Source organism: Melopsittacus undulatus, chromosome 14 (genome assembly GCF_012275295.1).
Source record: "Melopsittacus undulatus isolate bMelUnd1 chromosome 14, bMelUnd1.mat.Z, whole genome shotgun sequence".
NCBI classification, from domain to species: domain Eukaryota; kingdom Metazoa; phylum Chordata; class Aves; order Psittaciformes; family Psittaculidae; genus Melopsittacus; species Melopsittacus undulatus.
Window position 1 is genome coordinate 5,992,451 of NC_047540.1, and position 17,165 is coordinate 6,009,615.

General features: G+C 62.4%; 1 protein-coding gene across 1 annotated transcript; it reads left to right on the plus strand.

Annotated features, from left to right (window-relative positions):
- The first annotated feature begins 1,133 nt into the window (after window positions 1-1,133).
- KCNQ4 (potassium voltage-gated channel subfamily Q member 4) lies at window positions 1,134-15,892 on the plus strand. Its single transcript, XM_034069211.1, has 14 exons — window positions 1,134-1,251; window positions 8,617-8,707; window positions 9,339-9,465; window positions 9,813-9,988; window positions 10,063-10,188; window positions 10,299-10,409; window positions 10,544-10,639; window positions 10,853-10,941; window positions 12,209-12,364; window positions 14,446-14,660; window positions 14,771-14,873; window positions 15,112-15,243; window positions 15,369-15,504; window positions 15,606-15,892. The coding sequence occupies exons 3-14, from the start codon at window positions 9,348-9,350 to the stop codon at window positions 15,822-15,824; spliced, it is 1,677 nt and encodes a 558-aa protein (XP_033925102.1). The 5' UTR covers window positions 1,134-1,251; window positions 8,617-8,707; window positions 9,339-9,347; the 3' UTR covers window positions 15,825-15,892.
- The last annotated feature ends 1,273 nt before the right edge of the window (window positions 15,893-17,165 follow it).

Consider the following 17,165-nt stretch of genomic DNA (forward strand, 5'->3'; position numbering starts at 1 on the left):
ATGGACACAGCTCTTGCTGCAGGGGGGGCTGAGCAGGATGTGGCAGCATCCTGGGGGGGATGCAGGCTGGTTCCTGGGGTGAGTTTCACCAGCACCAGTCCCTGTGCACCAGTAAATAACATTTGCTGTTTGTTGTCTATTAAAATAGCCTCTTTACGGAGCGTTTCCCCAGAGCTCCCCAAGACCGCAGTGCTCAGAGGGCCCGTGCCAGGATCTCCAACACCACGTTAAATAATTCACCAACCAAAGGCTTTAGGTTGCTCTGCTCTGAGCCCTGCATGGGGTGGAGGGACCCCGTTGCTGCAAAGGCACAGAGGGTGCACGGGGACAGCAGGGATGGGGCATCTCTGCCCCTGGTTTGCTTGGGAAAGGGATGCCCAGCGCCTGCCCCAGTTTCCCCAGTGGTTAATGGGAGGCTGTGTGAAGGGGCATCAGGCAGGTGGGAAACACAGCTGCAGGTATTTCTTGTCCCTCTAAACCTCCATGTGCTCAGCAATCCCTGGCCCCCGAGCAGAGGAAAGTGATGGCCTGGGCTGGGGTGCTCAGTGTCAAGCAGCAGGGGGGGACGTCGGTGCCAGCTGCCCCCAAAGAGCTTGTGCCTGGGGTGCTCCAGCCAGAGCTCTCTGATGCTGCGGGGTTTGGGAAGCTGAACTCGGGGTGCTCCACACCCCCTGGTTTGGGATGCTGCTCCTCGGATGCTCCATGCCCCAGGGCTCGGGATACCCACTCACAGGATGCTCCACACCCCCTGGTTTGGGATGCTCATTCCCGGGGTGCTCCATGGCCGGGGCTCTGCCCACTGCCGGGGGCTGCAGGAGGGTCCAGTGCCCGGCGGAGCCCCGGGGGCGGGGGCCAGGTGAGCGGGGCGGGCCTGCCCCGGGGGGAGGGCCCGGGGGCCGGCGGCTAAAGGCAGGTGGCACCGGAGCGGGGCCGGGAGCGCCGCGTCCGAAGGAGGAGCGGAGCCGGCGGCGGAGGGGGGGGGAATGCAGCGGGCGGCGGTGCCCTGAGCGGGGCCGCACCATGGCCGGGCCGGAGGGCGGCGGGGAGCGGCGGGCGGCGCTGACCGCGGTGCGCACCGAGGGCACCGGCCAGCCCGGAGGGACCCCCCCCCCCCCACCGCCGGGGGCCGCGCCCCGGGGCCGCCCCCCGCCCCGCCGGCGCCCCGCGGAGCTGCCGCCGGCGCCTCCAGAACTGCCTCTACAACGTCCTGGAGCGGCCCCGAGGATGGGCCTTCGTCTATCACGTCTTCATGTGAGTGCGGGCGGAGCGGGGCTCCGGTGGGACGGCGGCGTCGGGAGCTGCCGGTGCCCGAGGGGAGGGAGCGGGGGAGCCGCGGGGCAGGGCTCGTCCCGCACCAGCCCCGGCTCCACCGGAGAAGTTTGTCCGTGTTCTGGCGCCGCCGGTGCCGCCTCCGGCCGCTCGTCCCGGTAACGGGGTCGGAGCGATGGGAGCAGCGCTGCGGGATAGCAGGGGAGGGCGAGCGGGGACCGGCTCCGGTTGTGGAGCTGAGCGCGTCCCGGGGGATGGGACCCGGTGTCTCCGGTGCAGGGAGCCCCTTCCCGGCGGCACCGGCGTGGAGCTGGGTCACATCCCGCTGCCCCCTCGGCTGCTGCCCTCAAAGGCAGAGCTCCCCACAGGCTGACCGGTAGATCCGGGTGGGAAGGGGCTCCTCGTCCTGTTGTGTACCTGAAGACAGCACAAGTGCCAGCCCAGCAGCCCCAGAGCTGTGCCAGGATGGGACGGTGGAAGGTGGGGAAGGGGCGTCCTTGTCCCTGCAGCCGCTGGCGGCTGTGCCCTAAGAGCTGTGCCCATTCCTGGGTCATGGCCGCTGTCAGTTCCCTGCACTTTATTATCCCTCTCCAGTGACGGAGTTTGGGATGCTCCCAGGGCCCCATCTGCTCCCTGCCCTGGCTCCATGCAGTTTGTGGTGCTGCTCCCTGGGCAACCCATGGGTTCTGCAAAGAAGCTTCTCCAAGCCGTGCAGCTCAGGGCTAAGTAACACATTCAGCCCTTTGGGGTTGTTTGCTTTGAGAGCTGGAGCAGGGATGCGGAGCTGGGCACCCAGGGGCTGCGGGAGGCTCCATGCTGGGGGGGGGTTGTTCTGGATGCTCCAGCCCAGGACTGCACCGGGAACTGCCGGGACCCCCCTGCAGCCGTGGGGGGTGTGAAGTGGTTTCCCTCTGTGTGCTTGGCATGTGCAGACCCCTGTGCCCCGAGCCTGCCTCCTGCCCTCCCCTCGGAGCTGGGTGCAGGAGCTCATTAGGAGGCAGCAGAGCGGCTCCTGCCGAGGTGAGCACATTGAGGTGGCAGGATGAATTAGTCACGGGCTGAGGGCACCTCAGCTCCCCGGGGAGCAGGATTGGAGCCCGGGGGCCATTTGTAACCCCTGCACTGAGCGTCCACAAGAATCCCTACGCTGCAAATCCTGCCCTCAAATGAGCTTTTCCTGCAGGGAATTAACGATGGCAGCGAAAACCTCCCGCTGCAGGAGGGGGACCAGACTCTTGGGGTAGGTGCTGGAAGGGAGATGCTCTGCTCGTCTCGCAGCTGAGACCTGTGTGCCCAAGCGTCCTCCACCGGTTCCTCCTCCCAACCTGTGCATGTTTTGCCCCAGGAGCAGCCACATCAGCCCTAACTGCTCCCATCACCGAGCCCCAGGTCCCTCCTGCTCCCGGCTGTAGGAGACAGTCATTGCCCTGTGTGGGCAAGAGGTACCCGGTCTGCAGCAGGAACAAAGCCACTGGAGGATGTGGGGCTGCGTCACTCGCTGGGTTCACAGCCGGGAAGGTGACGCAGTGGGTGCAAGATGTGGGCGAATGTTCCGTGAAGCCTTTTGCTGTCAGTGTGGCTCATTTCTGGCTTTCCAAAGTAGCCGCTTCCTCTGTGTGTGCCCCAGCGCAGGGCAGTGCAGTTCTCAGGAACTTGGGTGCCTCAGGGCGTGAGCACTGGGTGCCAAGGAGGGCAGTGTTACCCATACGTGAGGTACCGTTTAAAGCACAAATCCAGTCTCTCTTGGTTGGAGAATTGATCCCAAATAGCTTCCTGTGCCCAGCACTTGGGACCGGGTGGTTTGGTGGCTTCACAGTGTCTGCAGCCCCTGAGCTGTGCTGGGCTCTGGCCTGATGGCTCAGAGCTGCTGCTGGGGCTTTGTGGCCCCTCAGGATCCCGTTCAGGGCATCCCTGTGGGTTCCCATGCTGCAGCCTTCATAGGGAGGGGATGATGTCAGTGTGGGTGCCCGTGCAGGGGCCGAGCCATGGCTGAGGTGTGTGGTGCTGACTGGGCAGCCCCATCCCCTCTAACCCCGTGCTGGCCATGGATGCAGACACTTGGGCTTGCAAAGCTGTGCCTTGTCCTCTTGAAATCAGAGTTTCCAGCCCTGGAGCTTGCAGAGCAAATGCAGGAGCGTGACCAGTGCATTAACCTAAAGGCTTTAGAGCCAGAAGGCAAAATGGAAACTTCTTTTCCCAATCCCTTTCTCTTAAGCCAAGAGGAAGCTGTTCTCGTACCCAGCTCCTGCTTTGTGCTGCATGGAGCTGATGGGGACTCGCTGCAGGCTTCTGTCCTTGGCACAGGCAGCGCTGCCAGCCTGGCCTGGTGCTGTCTGGCTATGGGCTGTCCTGCAGCCGGGAGCTGCACTGGACACGTTTCAGTTCAAGCTGTTCCTGCTGTGCTTTGAGGCTTCTCCCTGCAGACAGGGTCGCTGGGGCCATCTGCCAGCCCCCCCCCAGCATGGTCCCCAAGAGGCTGCCTGATGGGAGCCAGTGTCTGGGAGCTGGTGTCTGTGGTTATGAAACCACTGGGTGCACCAGCAGCACAGCTCAGCACTTTCCTGGTTCCTAGAGGAACACGTTAATGAAGAACAGCTTGACCTGGAGCAAATTAGGGAGCACTGAGCTGGCAGCAATGGAAACAACCCTCAAGGCCCTGCCTGCCACCCTGACCTCGCTGGGTGCTGCTGAGCTGATTTGGTGTCATTGCCTTTGTGGCAGTGTCAGGGAGGAGAGCACAGAGCCTGGCAGGTGCTTGTGGCATCCTTGCTCTTGCATTTGGTGCTGTCAGGTCCTCGGGTGTGTTTTGGGAGTGGAGTCCTGGGGCAGCCCTGGCACTGGTTGAGCATCAGCACTGGGCTCTCCTCACTGGGAGCCATGGGGATCCCAGCTGGCAGGGACAGAGGGTGCTGATGGGCGCAGGGTGGCAGTTGGCAGGTCCCTCACATGCAGTGGCCAGGGCCCAGGCTGCTGACAGCAGGTCTGTCCCTGAGCTTCCCAGTCCTGCTGAGGGCTGTGCTGTGCAGGAGGGGTCGGTTGTGGGGCTGGCTCTTGGTCACCTCCCTGGGCTGGAAATGGGAGCTGTGTTTGGGGGATGCGCCAGCGGGGGCAGAAGCTGGTGCAGCACTTCCCATCCTGCTGCGGTGGCACCAGGCATAAAATTAAGCGACTTTGGTGCAATATGAACCTGGGCATTGATTTATTCTTTTTCTTCTTCTTTTTTTCCCCTTTCTGCTCTTGCTGCTCCTGAGCCCGGAGCAGGAGGTGCCAGTTTGGGCCCCTGAGGATGGGGGATGCCCCACTGCTGCGGGGTGCAGGTGATGCTCAGCAGCATTCCCTGTGGATGGGAATGGAGTGGGGCTGAGCTAGTGCCTGGGCCTTACCCTCATTCTGCTGTGGGTGCTTCTGTCCTCTGTGCAATGCACGTGGGGTCTCAGCCTGCCTCTACTTGGGGCTTTTCATGGCCCTGTGTCCCAAAGGTCCCCGTTCCCTGCGGAGCCCCTGGGTGCTGGAGCTGAGGGCAGCCCTGATCCCCCTCCTGGGGCTCAGAGCCCACCATGCACTGGAGGTGTAGCTGGGAACGTGCTGGGCTCCTTTTCCCCTCCTTAAGTCAGCTCCTTGCCAGATGATTCAAGAGCAAAACTATCTCGGCTGCTCCGTGTGAGCATCTTGGCACTGTGCTCAGGAGCCTTGTGACCGAGCTCCCCATGGGGACAGTGGAGGGGGCGATGGGGGTCACAGGGGGGTACAGACTTGTGCAGTGCAAGGGCGATGGGTGATGCTGTCTGCAGCCTTTGGCTCCTGCTTGCCAAAGCACGAGGATGTTGGGGCCATTGGTTGCTGTGTGCCTTGGGTTGTCTTCTGGAGCTGCTGCTGTGGGTGCTGCTGGGCTGCAGGAGGGGGTTTGCCCTCATCCCAGCCCTGCTTTTAGCCTGCATCAGGGTGCTGGAAAGCTGCTGTCCTGCTGCACCCCTGGCGCTGGGGAGAGGAGGGTGCTCAGAGCAGCACATTCCTTCTGCCACTGACAATAACCAGGTCATGGCCAGGCTCTGAGCTGGGGTTGGCAGTGCCGGTGCCATGGCGGTGCTGGGCTGGCTCCAGCTCCGGTTCCCTGACCGTGGGGAAGGGCTCGGTGCTTTGCTGCTGCTCTGCGGCGCAGGACGAGCCCTGTGCCATGGTTACGGGAGCAAACAGGCCCAGTACACCCAGTTATTTATATCCCGTGGGGCAGACAGGCCTCCTGCTCCACCTCTGCCCATGGGCTGCTGCGCAGAGGGATGGGGATTTATAAACTGTGTTAATGCAGCTGCAGACAGTGCTCGGGGAGCTGAAGCTCTGGGCTGGGGAGGCTGGAGAGCAAAGCACCATCACTGTCCTCATCCCACCGGTCCTGGGCATGGGCAGTGTGGGTCCAAACAGCCAGAAGAAACCAGGAGAGGGGCTTTGGATGGGGGATGTATGGGGAGGACCAGGGGTAATGGCTTTAAACTGTGAGAGATGAGACTTGGATTAGATACTGGGAAGTCTGGCAGAGGAGGGAGCTGTGCCGGTGGCAGGAGGCTGTTGCTCGCTCATCCCCTGGCTGAGCCGTTCATCCTGCAGCACGTGGTGTTTTCCTTCTGCTGAGCTATCGCTGGGCTCTCTGTGAGCCTCCCTGTACAGGGGAGAGTGAAACAGGGTCTGGGGCAGCCCTGCTGACACACGGGGGTGCCCAATGTCACCCCTGTTCCAAGCCTGCACATCGGCTGCTCGCTGGGGCTGCAGCTGGGCTGCCCTGTGCCATCCCATCCCACTGCATGGGCTTTGAGCATCACGGTCCCATCCCTCACCGTGGTGCCAGGACACCGCTTCTCCCAGGCTGTACCAGGCTGCAGCCGCTTTGCCCAGGGGTGTTCGGGTGGGCACTGGGTGCTGGTTGCTCCCCCCATGCCTAGCTCTGCTCCTCACTGGGCAGGTCTGACCTGGCCCCACTTCCCTGTGCTCAGCAGTTTTCCCGGCTCACCTGGATCTCCCCTGGCACCACACTGCCCGGGTGGGCAGCAGCATATGGCAAAGTCCATTGTAATGAAGATTAATGGGAGGAGATTCACCTGCTCCAAGCCAGGCCTCCCATCGGGTTTTAATTATTCTGGGGTGGAATGTTCCTGCAGCCGGACTCTGCTCCCGCTGGGGTGAGAGCAGCCACAGGGATCCCATCCCTGTGTCCTCTCCTGTACGGGACATGTGCCAGTGAAAGGTGTGTGAATGGTGGTGGTGGGAGCCCCTCGGGGAGGGGGCTGCTAGGAGCTGGGGATTCTAACTGGGGAGAGCTGGTGCATCAGCTCAGCAACAACAGCATCTGCTCCCTGCATCCCATGGGATGCTGGCACAGGGGAGGGGGAGGCAGCGAGGCTGCTTCTGGGTCCTGCCCCCCCATCTCTGCACCATCCCCATGTTCCCTGATGCTGCTCCTGGGTTCTTGGCCTCACTTGGTGGGTGGGAAGAGCCTGGAGGTGGGGTGGGCAGCCTGGCACTGCTGGCACCGATGCCTTGAGGCATCTGACCCTCTCCCTAAGCCGCTTACGCGCTGCCGGCAGCGGGACAGGGCGTTTGCCCAGGCTTAGGAGTTAATTCCAAGCAGGTGATGTGTTCCCAGAAAGTTTCTTTCCCAGCCGGCCCCAAGGAGCCTCACATGCCTGTATCCTCCACCAAATCCTGTGGGATGCCGGGTGGAAGGTGTCTGCAGCACGGCTTTACCAACCAGCCCCATTGCTCGTGGTGAGAAGTGGGGGCCTCAGCCTGGTGCTGTGATTTGCTGCTCCCCAGGACAGGTCCAACCTCAGCACAACCCATGGGAGCAGCATCCCAGGTACCGAGACCCCCAACTCCTGCTCCCTGCTGGGGTGAGAGGCACAGATCTTTGCAGGCTGGGGGATTCCTGCCTCCTGCTTTGTGCTTCACTGCCCATGTAATTGCCTGCTCAGTCCTGACGGTGTGATCCTCACCAGCTCTGGGGCTGCTCCTCACCACTGGGCACGGGCAGGGGCTTCGTGTGCCCGGCGGTGCCATCGCTGCTGGAGGAGTTAACACAGAACTGCTGTGCTGGAGGAAAGGGGCTCCATTAATAATGCAGAGGGAGAAAGAACTGGCTCCAGTCTCTGCCTTGCAGATGGGCAGTGCTGGGGAGAGGAGCCTCGTCCTCCGCAGCGAGGGCAGGCTGGTGTTTAGGCTGCGGTACCCTCAGCCCCATCATTCCTGTAGCTCACTCATGGTGTGTTGCTCCTGTTCTCCCTTCTCCGTACTCTGGATCCAGCCTTTCTCCTGTGTCCTGGGGCTTCTCTTCCGTCAGTCCCATCTCCAGTTTCCCCTCCGGGTGGTTCTGGGGAAGGGGACCTGCTTGTCCCCTTTAGGCTGGGGTTTGAGCTGGGTGCTACCCCCTTGTCTGGGTGTGCAGAGAGCCCAGAGCATCCTCCCCTCACCCCTGCATCAACCAGGGGCTCCCCCCAGCCCTGGGGCAGGGGTGTGGGTCAGGTCTGGTTTCACCCCTCAGCTGGTCCAGGTTCGGCTCTAAATTCCATGTCAGCAACAAGAGGAGATGGGAGCATGGTCCGAAGCAGGTGCCCCCCACACCACTGGTGGGTCCCATGGGCACTGGGGAGATGGTGCTGGGTGGGCAGGGTGGGTGCTCACCCGCTTGAGGCCATCGTGCCAGGCCCACCTCACTTGTCCAGCCGGCCTCACCCCGTCCATCCTGGTGCTGCCAGTGCCCAGTGCCCCCAGTGCCATCCCGGCGCCGGCTCTGGCAGCGGTGGCCCAGAGCTCGCCGTCACGTGGCCGGTGGCACAAACCCTCCTGTTTCTATTTTTAGAATCGCTGGATCAGGGGAAAAAATGTATTTTGGGAGTTTCATTTGCTTCAGCTTCAGTCTCTTTTCTTCCCCCTTCTCTATTCTAAATGGGCCAAAGCCCCTTGTGCCTTAAGCCAGCTCTCAGCAATAGATCCCTTGAGCGGCAGTGATGCTGGGGCAGTCCCGAGGAGCTCCAGACCCTGTTCTGCAGCAGCAGCACCCGCTGTGCTGCAGGACCCCCCACTTCCCTCCCTGCTTTAATCAGTGGTTGTTTTCCTTGGGCAGAGGCTGCAGCAGAGCCTGGCGCTGAGCCCTGCGGCTGCTGGAGCCTGGACCTCCTCCTGCTGCTGCCCAGGGATGTGTGGGTGCCATGCAGGGCTGGTCCCCATCACACAGGGGACAGTGGGAGCGATGTTGGGGGGGCATCATGCATCAAACCCATGCCAGGGCTGCACACAGAGCAGGGGTCCCCGCTGTGAGCAGCCTGCCCTGATGCCCACATTGACCTGCTCTCGTTCCAGATTCCTCCTCGTCTTCAGCTGCCTGGTGCTGTCTGTCTTCTCCACCATCCAGGAGCACCAGAAACTGGCCAACGAGTGCCTCTTCATCCTGGTAAGTGGGGAGCAGGCCTGTGCTCGGGGTCCTCCTCCCCACATTACACTCTAAAACACAAGATCATGGACAAAACCCCTCCAACCCGTTCCCAGCCCGGATATTGCTGTTGGTCATTGGTGTTAGTGACAGGAGGAGCTGCAGGGTGGCCTCACTGCTGCCGCTGCCTCCAGCTCAGGATGCCCCATCACTGCCTCTGGTGCAGACAGGTACAAACCGCTGGAGAAGACAGAGCAGGAGGGGCTAAAAAAGGCAACTTTCCCCCAAACTGTCACAAAGAGCTGACACTGGAGTTCTCCCGAGTGATGGAAACTAAATTGGGAAGGTCCTTGTGACTTTCCACGAGTAAGCAGTGTGTGTGTGAGAGGGAGGAGGACAATGCTGACGGTGGAGGAAAAGGACCCAGCTCGGTACGAGCTTGGCACAGGCAGGAGCTGGGGCTGCTCAGGCAGGCTCGGCGCCTGCGGCTCCCATCTCACTGCCCTGATTCCATGGGGATGGTCTCAGACAGGGATGCGTCAGGGTGACACCACTCTCCATCTTACACCCTCCTCAACACCTGTATTTCACTCTGCCCCCCAAAGCCGAGTACCCCCAACCTCACCCCCTGTCCCTCTTTCCCCCCCGGCAGGAGTTTGTCATGATCGTGGTGTTCGGCATGGAGTACATCATCCGTGTGTGGGCTGCCGGCTGCTGCTGCCGCTACCGCGGCTGGCGGGGCCGGTTCCGCTTCGCCAGGAAGCCCTTCTGTGTGATAGGTACTGGGATGCTCGGGGTGGGAGCACTGGGATGCTCGGGGTGGGAGCACTGGGATGCTTGGGGTGGGAGCACTGGGATGCTGGGGGTGGGAGCACTGGGATGCTCGGGGTGGGAGCACTGGGATGCTCGGGGTGGGAGCACTGGGATGCTCAGGGTGGGAGCACTGGGATGCTCGGGGTGGGAGCACTGGGATGCTCGGGGTGGGAGCACTGGGATGCTCAGGGTGGGAGCACTGGGATGCTCGGGGTGGGAGCACTGGGATGCTCGGGGTGGGAGCACTGGGATGTGGGGAGCGGCAGCATCAGCCCCTGCTGTGGATGGTGGGGACACCTCTGCTTGTCCCCAGACTTCATCGTCTGCGTGGCCTCGGTGGCCGTCATCGCTGCGGGCACACAGGGCAACATCTTCGCCACATCAGCACTGCGCAGCATGCGCTTCCTGCAGATCCTGCGCATGGTGCGCATGGACCGGCGCGGCGGCACCTGGAAGCTGCTGGGCTCTGTTGTCTATGCACACAGCAAGGTGAGGACGTGCGGTCCCCATGCGGCCCCACACACACAGCCCCCCAGCCCCTCTCACCCCCCGTGCCCCAGCAGGAGCTCATCACCGCCTGGTACATCGGGTTCCTGGTGCTCATCTTCTCCTCCTTCCTCGTCTACCTGGCCGAGAAGGATGCCAATGCCCAGTTTGCCACCTACGCCGACTCCCTGTGGTGGGGCACAGTAAGCTCGGTCGCCACGGCCCCCCAGTGCCGGGAGGGGATGAGGAGGGTGGGATGGGGCTGCGGTGGGGGAGCTCCCTCCAGGCCTCTTCCTGCTCTGCCCCCGGGCAGGTCACCCTCACCACCATCGGCTATGGGGACAAGACACCGCAGACGTGGCTGGGACGGATGCTGGCGGCCGGATTTGCCCTGCTCGGCATCTCCTTCTTCGCGCTGCCTGCAGTGAGTAGGGCAGGGAGAGGTCCCTGTGCCTCCAGCCCCAAAGAAATGGGGAGAAAGGGACCAAATCCACCCCTGTGATGGGAGCGTCCCCATCTCTGATGGCACCCACAGACCCCATTCCTTCCCATCCCCAGGGGATCCTGGGCTCAGGCTTTGCCCTCAAGGTGCAGGAGCAGCATCGGCAGAAGCACTTTGAGAAGAGGAGGACTCCAGCTGCGAACCTGATCCAGGTAGCAGAGGGCAAAGTGTCCCATCCCATCACATCCCTTCTTGGGGATGCTCTGCTCTCCCCCTGCCCCTTCTGCTCTGCTGCCCCTGCCTGCTGCAGGCAGAACCCAAACACTGACCCCAGAGCTGGCTCCTGGGTGCCAGGCTCTGCCCATGGTGACCGAGGGATGTGTGGGGCTGGTGGGGGGCTCAGGAGCTCTCCTCGCTCCCTGCAGGCTGCCTGGCGCCTGTACTCGACGGACGTCAGCCGCACGTACCTGACGGCCACCTGGTGTTACTACGACAGCCTCCTGCCCGCCTTCAGGTAGGCAGCGTGTGGCCGAGGGCTGTGGGGTCCCAGCGGGTCCCTGTGGGCCATGGGGTGCCCCACAGCATGGGCAGCCCCTGCCAGTGGAGCCGCTGAGGGCTCTATGGGGCTGAGCAGCTCAGATGTACCTTGCTCAGCCCTGGGACACTGGAGCACAGCATCTGCTGGAGTCTGGGGCTCCTCACCAGGGACAGGAAGAGGGGTGATGGGTTCCAGCTGAAACAAGGGAAGTTCAGGTTGGAGATAAGGCAGAAGCTGTTCCCTGTGAGGGTGCTGAGGCGCTGGCACAGGGTGCCCAGAGAAGCTGTGGCTGCCCCATCCCTGGCAGTGCTCAAGGCCAGGTTGGACACAGGGGCTTGGAGCAGCTGCTCCAGTGGAAGGTGTCCCTGCCTGTGGCAGAGGTTGGAGCTGGAGGAGCTTTAAGGCTCGTTCAATACAAACCAGGCTGTGATTCCTTCCTCCATCCTCACCATCCCGCCCATGTCCCCTCTCGCCCCATCCATAGCCTTCCTCCAGCACCACCATGAGGAAGAGGATGGTGCCACAGGACCTCGTGGCTGGGGTGATGGAGCTGCAGCCAGCCAGGAGCTGGCTCTGAGCCGCAGAGCAGAGCAGAGGGACGTGGGGGTCTGGCAGGGAGCCCCATGCCCTGTCCATGTCACTCTCCCCTCTTGGGGCCCCTGGATGTTGCCATCACAGTTGGATTGAAGATACCCTGAGTGTTCCCATCACATGGAGCACACCAGGATCTGCCCCTGCCTGCGCGTCCTGGCCCTGCTGTGCGCACGAGTTCCTCTGCAGTGACAAACCCGTTCTGTTTCACCCCATTTGCTCCAGGACAGGCTCTCAGCATCCCTCTGGTCCCAACCCAGGAGCTCCAGCTTCCTCAGCACCACTGCGGGGCAATCCCAGTGCATGGGGATCCATGCATCCCCAGGGTCAGGTGGAGGCAAACACCCCTCCGTGGCACAGTGCTTGTCCTGCCTGCTCCCTGCCTGACCCATCCAACCCCTCTGGGGGGCTCCCAGCACCCCTGCCCCTGCTCTATCACCCCAGGAGCCAGCAGCACTTAAGAAACCATCTTTTGACAGAGAAGTGCTGGGTTTTGCTTCTTCTTTAGCCCTGGTTTTGCCTTGGCTCGCAGGCAGCCTGGCATTGTGCAGCCTGGCATCGCTCAGCCTGGCATCGCACAGCCTTGGTTTGCTCAGCTCCTCTGCTTTGGAAAGGTTAATTTCTCCGTGTTTTTATTTAACCCCAACCTCAGAGAACTGGTCCTTATCTTTGAGCATTTGCACCGAGTCCGCAACGGAGGATTTAGGAATTCAGAGGTGAAAAAGTTGCCGGACGGAGCCCCACCGCCTTATCACCCCTTCACCCCTGGCCAGAAAAGCGCCAGCCCCGCTGCTTGCGCAGGGGACAGGTAGGAGGGTGCAGCCCCAGCCCCGTGTTCTCCCTCTCTGCCCTCTCTCTGCTCCTCTCTGTCCTCCTGCGGTGCTCGGCAGCATCAACACAGAGCCCTGCTCTGCCACTGCCTCCGGAGGGGCCACGCTCGGTCCCCATGGAGCCCCCCCGGCCATAGGGAAGCCTCAGGGAGGCTGGAATGGTGCTGCAAGGGCAGCGCTGGGAGCCCGGGGGCTGGAGCTGCAGCAGAGCAAACCCAGCTCCTCCCGTCCGAGGGGCTCCCGTGCCCGCAGCAGCTGTGCCAGCTGCCCCAGTGCCCAGGAGAACCCAGGCCAATGGCAGGGTTAGGTGGGGAGAGGCAGGATTCGTGCCTCGGTTTCCCCTGTGACGATGGAGCTATGGGAGGTGTGGGGCTGGGGGACCTGGAGCTCCTGCCAGACCCAAGGTGAGTATGGGTTTGTTGGGCTCAGAAGCTGGCAGGGGAGGGACTGAACCCTCACGACCATCCCGGCTGGGGGGGCCCAAGCCCCCATCTCCTCTGCGAGCATCACCTCTCATAACATCTCATCTTCTCTCTCTCCTCCCCTGCCCTGCTCACCCTCCTCCTCTCCATCCCTCCAACCCACCCCAAACCTCCTGTGTCCCCCATTCACCCCCCAAGCTGGATGGAGGAGGATGTGCAGCCCCACAAGTGCTTACGCCTCAGGTAACGTGCCAGCCCCAAATGGCTCTTTGGGAGAGCCCTGGACCTTCCCCTGCGAGGCAGGCGCTGAGTGTTTCTGTAGGACCTACACAAACAGTGTTACTCGTGCTTCTTGCCTCCACAGCACAGGCGGGTACCGTGGCTGGTGCAGTGGGTGATGTGATGCTCACCATGGCAGTGCCCCTGCACCCATGTACTGGGTCACACCTGGAGTGCTGGGGCCTGGGATGCTCCTGACCAAGGGCTAACTCTTGTTTTCTCCTGTGTCTTTGCCCTGCCCCTCCAGCCCCATCTTTAGTGGCAAGAGGAGGCTCTTGCGGACGTGGGGCACGTGGAGACGGAGGTACAGCATCCTGCATGGTGCCCGTGCTGCTGCAGGGAGCAGCGGCTGGGGCTTGAGGCTGCAGGTTGATCCTTCTGCATGGCAGAGAGGTCTGTGCATGGCCTGTGCTGAGCTGCCTGTCCCCAGTGTCCCCACATCGACCCCTGCCTCAGTTTCCCCTCCCATGCATTATGGATGAGCGTGACCCATTGGCCATGCTGGGCTTGCCATGCCCATCACGGGGCACTTGGATAAACTGAACCTCATTTCAGTCCCCCAGGACACATCCTTCCCATGCTCCTGCATGGATTGCATGACACCCACTGCAGGGGCTTGTGGCAGCCCTGCCTGGGACCAGCTCACCAGTAACCTGCACTGGGAGGACCCTCCCTTTTCCTCTGACTTGCCCTGAGATTTCTGCCCCAGGAGATGCAGGCAGCTTCCCAAAGGCTCTGGCTTCCTGTGCTCAGGAGCTGTGCATCTGCTTGGCCTCCTTGCTTGGCCCAAGGTGTGCCTGTGGTCCTGCATCCTGCAAGCGCCCGGTGGTGGGTTTGTGTAGGTCCTACCTAAACGGTGCCTGTTTCTTCCCCCAGCTGGACTTGGGAGCAGAGCTCGTGTTAGGGCAGGCAGGGGCTGGAGCAGAGCCTGAAGCAGGAGGTGTAGCCAGGAGCAGGATGAAGAGGCCTGGGTGCCTCCATGCTGGCAGGGATGGAGCCGGAGCAGCGCTGCTCCCTGCGGGACAGGGGCCGGCTGTTTTGCCATGGCTCTGCTGTGTCCTCCCCACCCCCCTACCTCTCTGTCTGCTCCTTCCCTGTCTGTGTGTCTCCTTTCTCTGCTTTTGGGGAGAAAAAAGGCGTTTCAAGGAGTAGCCCCAGAGCTGCTCCTTCATGGGAGTGCAGCATCACCTGCCCCTGGGCCAGCTCACACCTGGTGCCCACCATGTGCCAGGGACTCTCCATGACCTAGGCAGGAATACCCCCATCCTGTGGGCACCAGGTATTCCCATAGCAGGGATCCATCCATTCCCATCCCTGTCCCCCCTCACTGACCTGCCCGCACGGCTCTTCCCACACAGCAACAGGATGGGCATCAAGGAGCGGATCCGGCTGAGCAGCTCGCAGCGAGGCAGCCGGGGCAGGCAGCACCTCGGGCCCCCCCTGCACCGCTCCCCCAGCACCGAGGACCTCCCCGAGGCCTCCAGCCCCACCAAGGTGCAGAAGAGCTGGAGCTTCAACGACCGGACACGCTTCCGAGCATCCCTGAGGCTCAAGCCTCGGACCACGGTGGAGGGTGAGCCATGGGACTGGTGGGCTCTGGATGCAGCTGTGGGGCCGTGGGGGGGATGCAGGCGGTGCAGGGGGGCACAAGGGTCTCTGCAGCCCTCTCTGTTCCACCCGCAGCTGACTGCCCACTGGAGGACAGCGGAGAGGAGAAGAGCTCCCACTGTGACCTGACCTGTGAGGACATCATGCCGGCAGTGAAGACCCTCATCCGGGCGGTCAGGTGAGGCCCTCCCCTCCTGTGTCCCCCAGTGCTTGTGCTGCCATTCCCAGCTGGATGAGTGGATCTGTCCAGAGAGCCCCAGTCCAGCCCGTGTGGTGCCCAAGCCGGGCAGGGAGCAGGGATGGATCCTGCATCAGTTCCAAAGGGGCAGTGATCAGGATCTTGGTGCTCTGCAAGTGCTGACCCCCCCAGCATGGAGCCCCTGTGGTTCCCCAGTGCTAGCCCAGTGTTCCTGCAGGATCCTGAAGTTCCTGGTGGCCAAAAGGAAGTTCAAGGAGACACTGCGTCCCTACGACGTCAAGGACGTCATCGAGCAGTACTCGGCCGGTCACCTGGACATGCTGGGCAGGATCAAGAGCCTGCAGACACGGTGAGCTGCCCTCGAGGCTCGCCTGGGTCACCCATCACCACCCGTGACCGTGTCCCTGGAGCCCCTGTGGGCTCACTCCCTCTGTTCCTGATGGGTTATGGGCTGTGTCCTTCCGTCCCTGCCAGCGTGGACCAGATCGTGGGCAGGGGCACCCTCCCTGTGGACAAGAAGGTGAGGGAGAAGGTGGAGAAGCCGGCGCTGGAGACGGAGCTGGTGGACGAGCTCAGCATGATGGGACGTGTGGTCAAGGTGGAGAGACAGGTCAGGAGAGGACCACCCTGGGGGCTTGGAACCATCCCCAGCCGGGACCCCCATGTCCCTCTCCTCGGGGATGGACCCCCCAGCTCTGCCCACCCTTGCAGGTACAGTCCATCGAGCACAAGCTGGACCTGCTGCTTGGGCTCTACTCCCAGTGCCTCCGCAAGGGCTCCGTCAACTCCTTCAGCCTGGCTGCTGTGCGGGTGCCCCCCTGCGAGCCAGACATCACCTCCGACTACCACAGCCCTGTGGACCACGAGGACATCTCGGTCTCTGCGCAGACCCTCACCCTCTCCAGGTCGGCCAGCACCAACATGGACTGAGCAGGGTGGCAGCGGATGGATGCTGCACATGCAGCTGCTGGGATGGGCATTGGGATGGCCCTCACCGTGTTACTTGAACCAAGTCTTCCTCTATGGGAGCACGGCTGCAGTGGGGCCCCCGCACTGGGATGTGCTGGGAGCCAGCAGCACTGCGCCATGGCCAGACCACGTTGCTGGGATGCTCCTGCCCCTCCTCAGGGGTGAGACCCCCAAGCTCCTGGGCCCTTGAGTGCTCCCCAGCCATGGTGGGGATGCTCCAGGCTGAGCCCCATCCAGCTCCTCATCAGGGTCCAGCCTGGACCCCCAGAGCTGAGTCAGGGCCAGCTCCAGCTATGCAAGGCTCCATCTCCCTCCTGCTTCTGGGACCAGGCAGGGATGTTGGGGCAAGACCCATTGTGGTTTTACCTGTGTCAGGGCTGTGTCAGGCCCCCCCCAGGCTGGGTAATGGGGGTCTGTACCCCTCACCCTCCTCTGCCTGGGTTGTTTCTCTGCTGGCAGCTCTGGCTGCACCTCTAGAAGCACAGCAGAGCCTTCTGCCTGCCCATGCATGCTCCCAGGGCAATATATATATAGAAGACATATATATATATATATTTATGCAATAATGTCTTAATATGCAACATCCCCGAGAAGAGCAACCCATGGGGCTCATAGGCAATAAGCAAACCCCTCCACCAGCACACAGGGATGGATCCTGCTGCCCATGGGGGCTCAGGGATGAGCAGAGGCTGTGGGGGAGGGAGGGATTCAGCACAGGCAATGGGGACAGTGGTCCCAAAGAGCCATCTCTCCCTCTTGTATCCCAGACCCTATTCCTGCTTGGAGAATTCCTTCCCTGCCTGGTCCTGCAGTGCTCTCCATGTCCCCATCCCTTCTATGGACTGGGAGGCACAGGTCAGGTGGGGGGTGTTGTCCATGACTCCTGTCATGCCCTGACCCCAGAGCCGGGGCCTGTTTCCAGCCTTGCAGCCCTGAGCTGAAGGATCTTGGTAGTGCCAAAGGTTGCTGAGCTGGGGCAGTTGGGGGTCCCGGGGGGCTCAGTGGTGACCATCCCCTTGCTGCCAGTGCAGCCCCACTCTGGGCTTTGCACCATGGGATTTGCACCCCTTCCCCAGCCCCCCTGTGCCTCTGCTCCTGCACTGGGGAACCCCAAACCCTGCTCGGTTCTCTGCCTTGTCAGTGCATGTGGCCAGAGCCACCTGCAGCCTCCCCAGTGCTCCCAGGCCACCCTGGTCCCTTCCTCTCACCGCGGGGCAGTGGGGCAGCTGTGGGGTGTGTGGGTGCTATGGGTGCATGCGCACGCAGCAGCTGACCGGTGGGTGCCCGTTACCTCACTTGGTT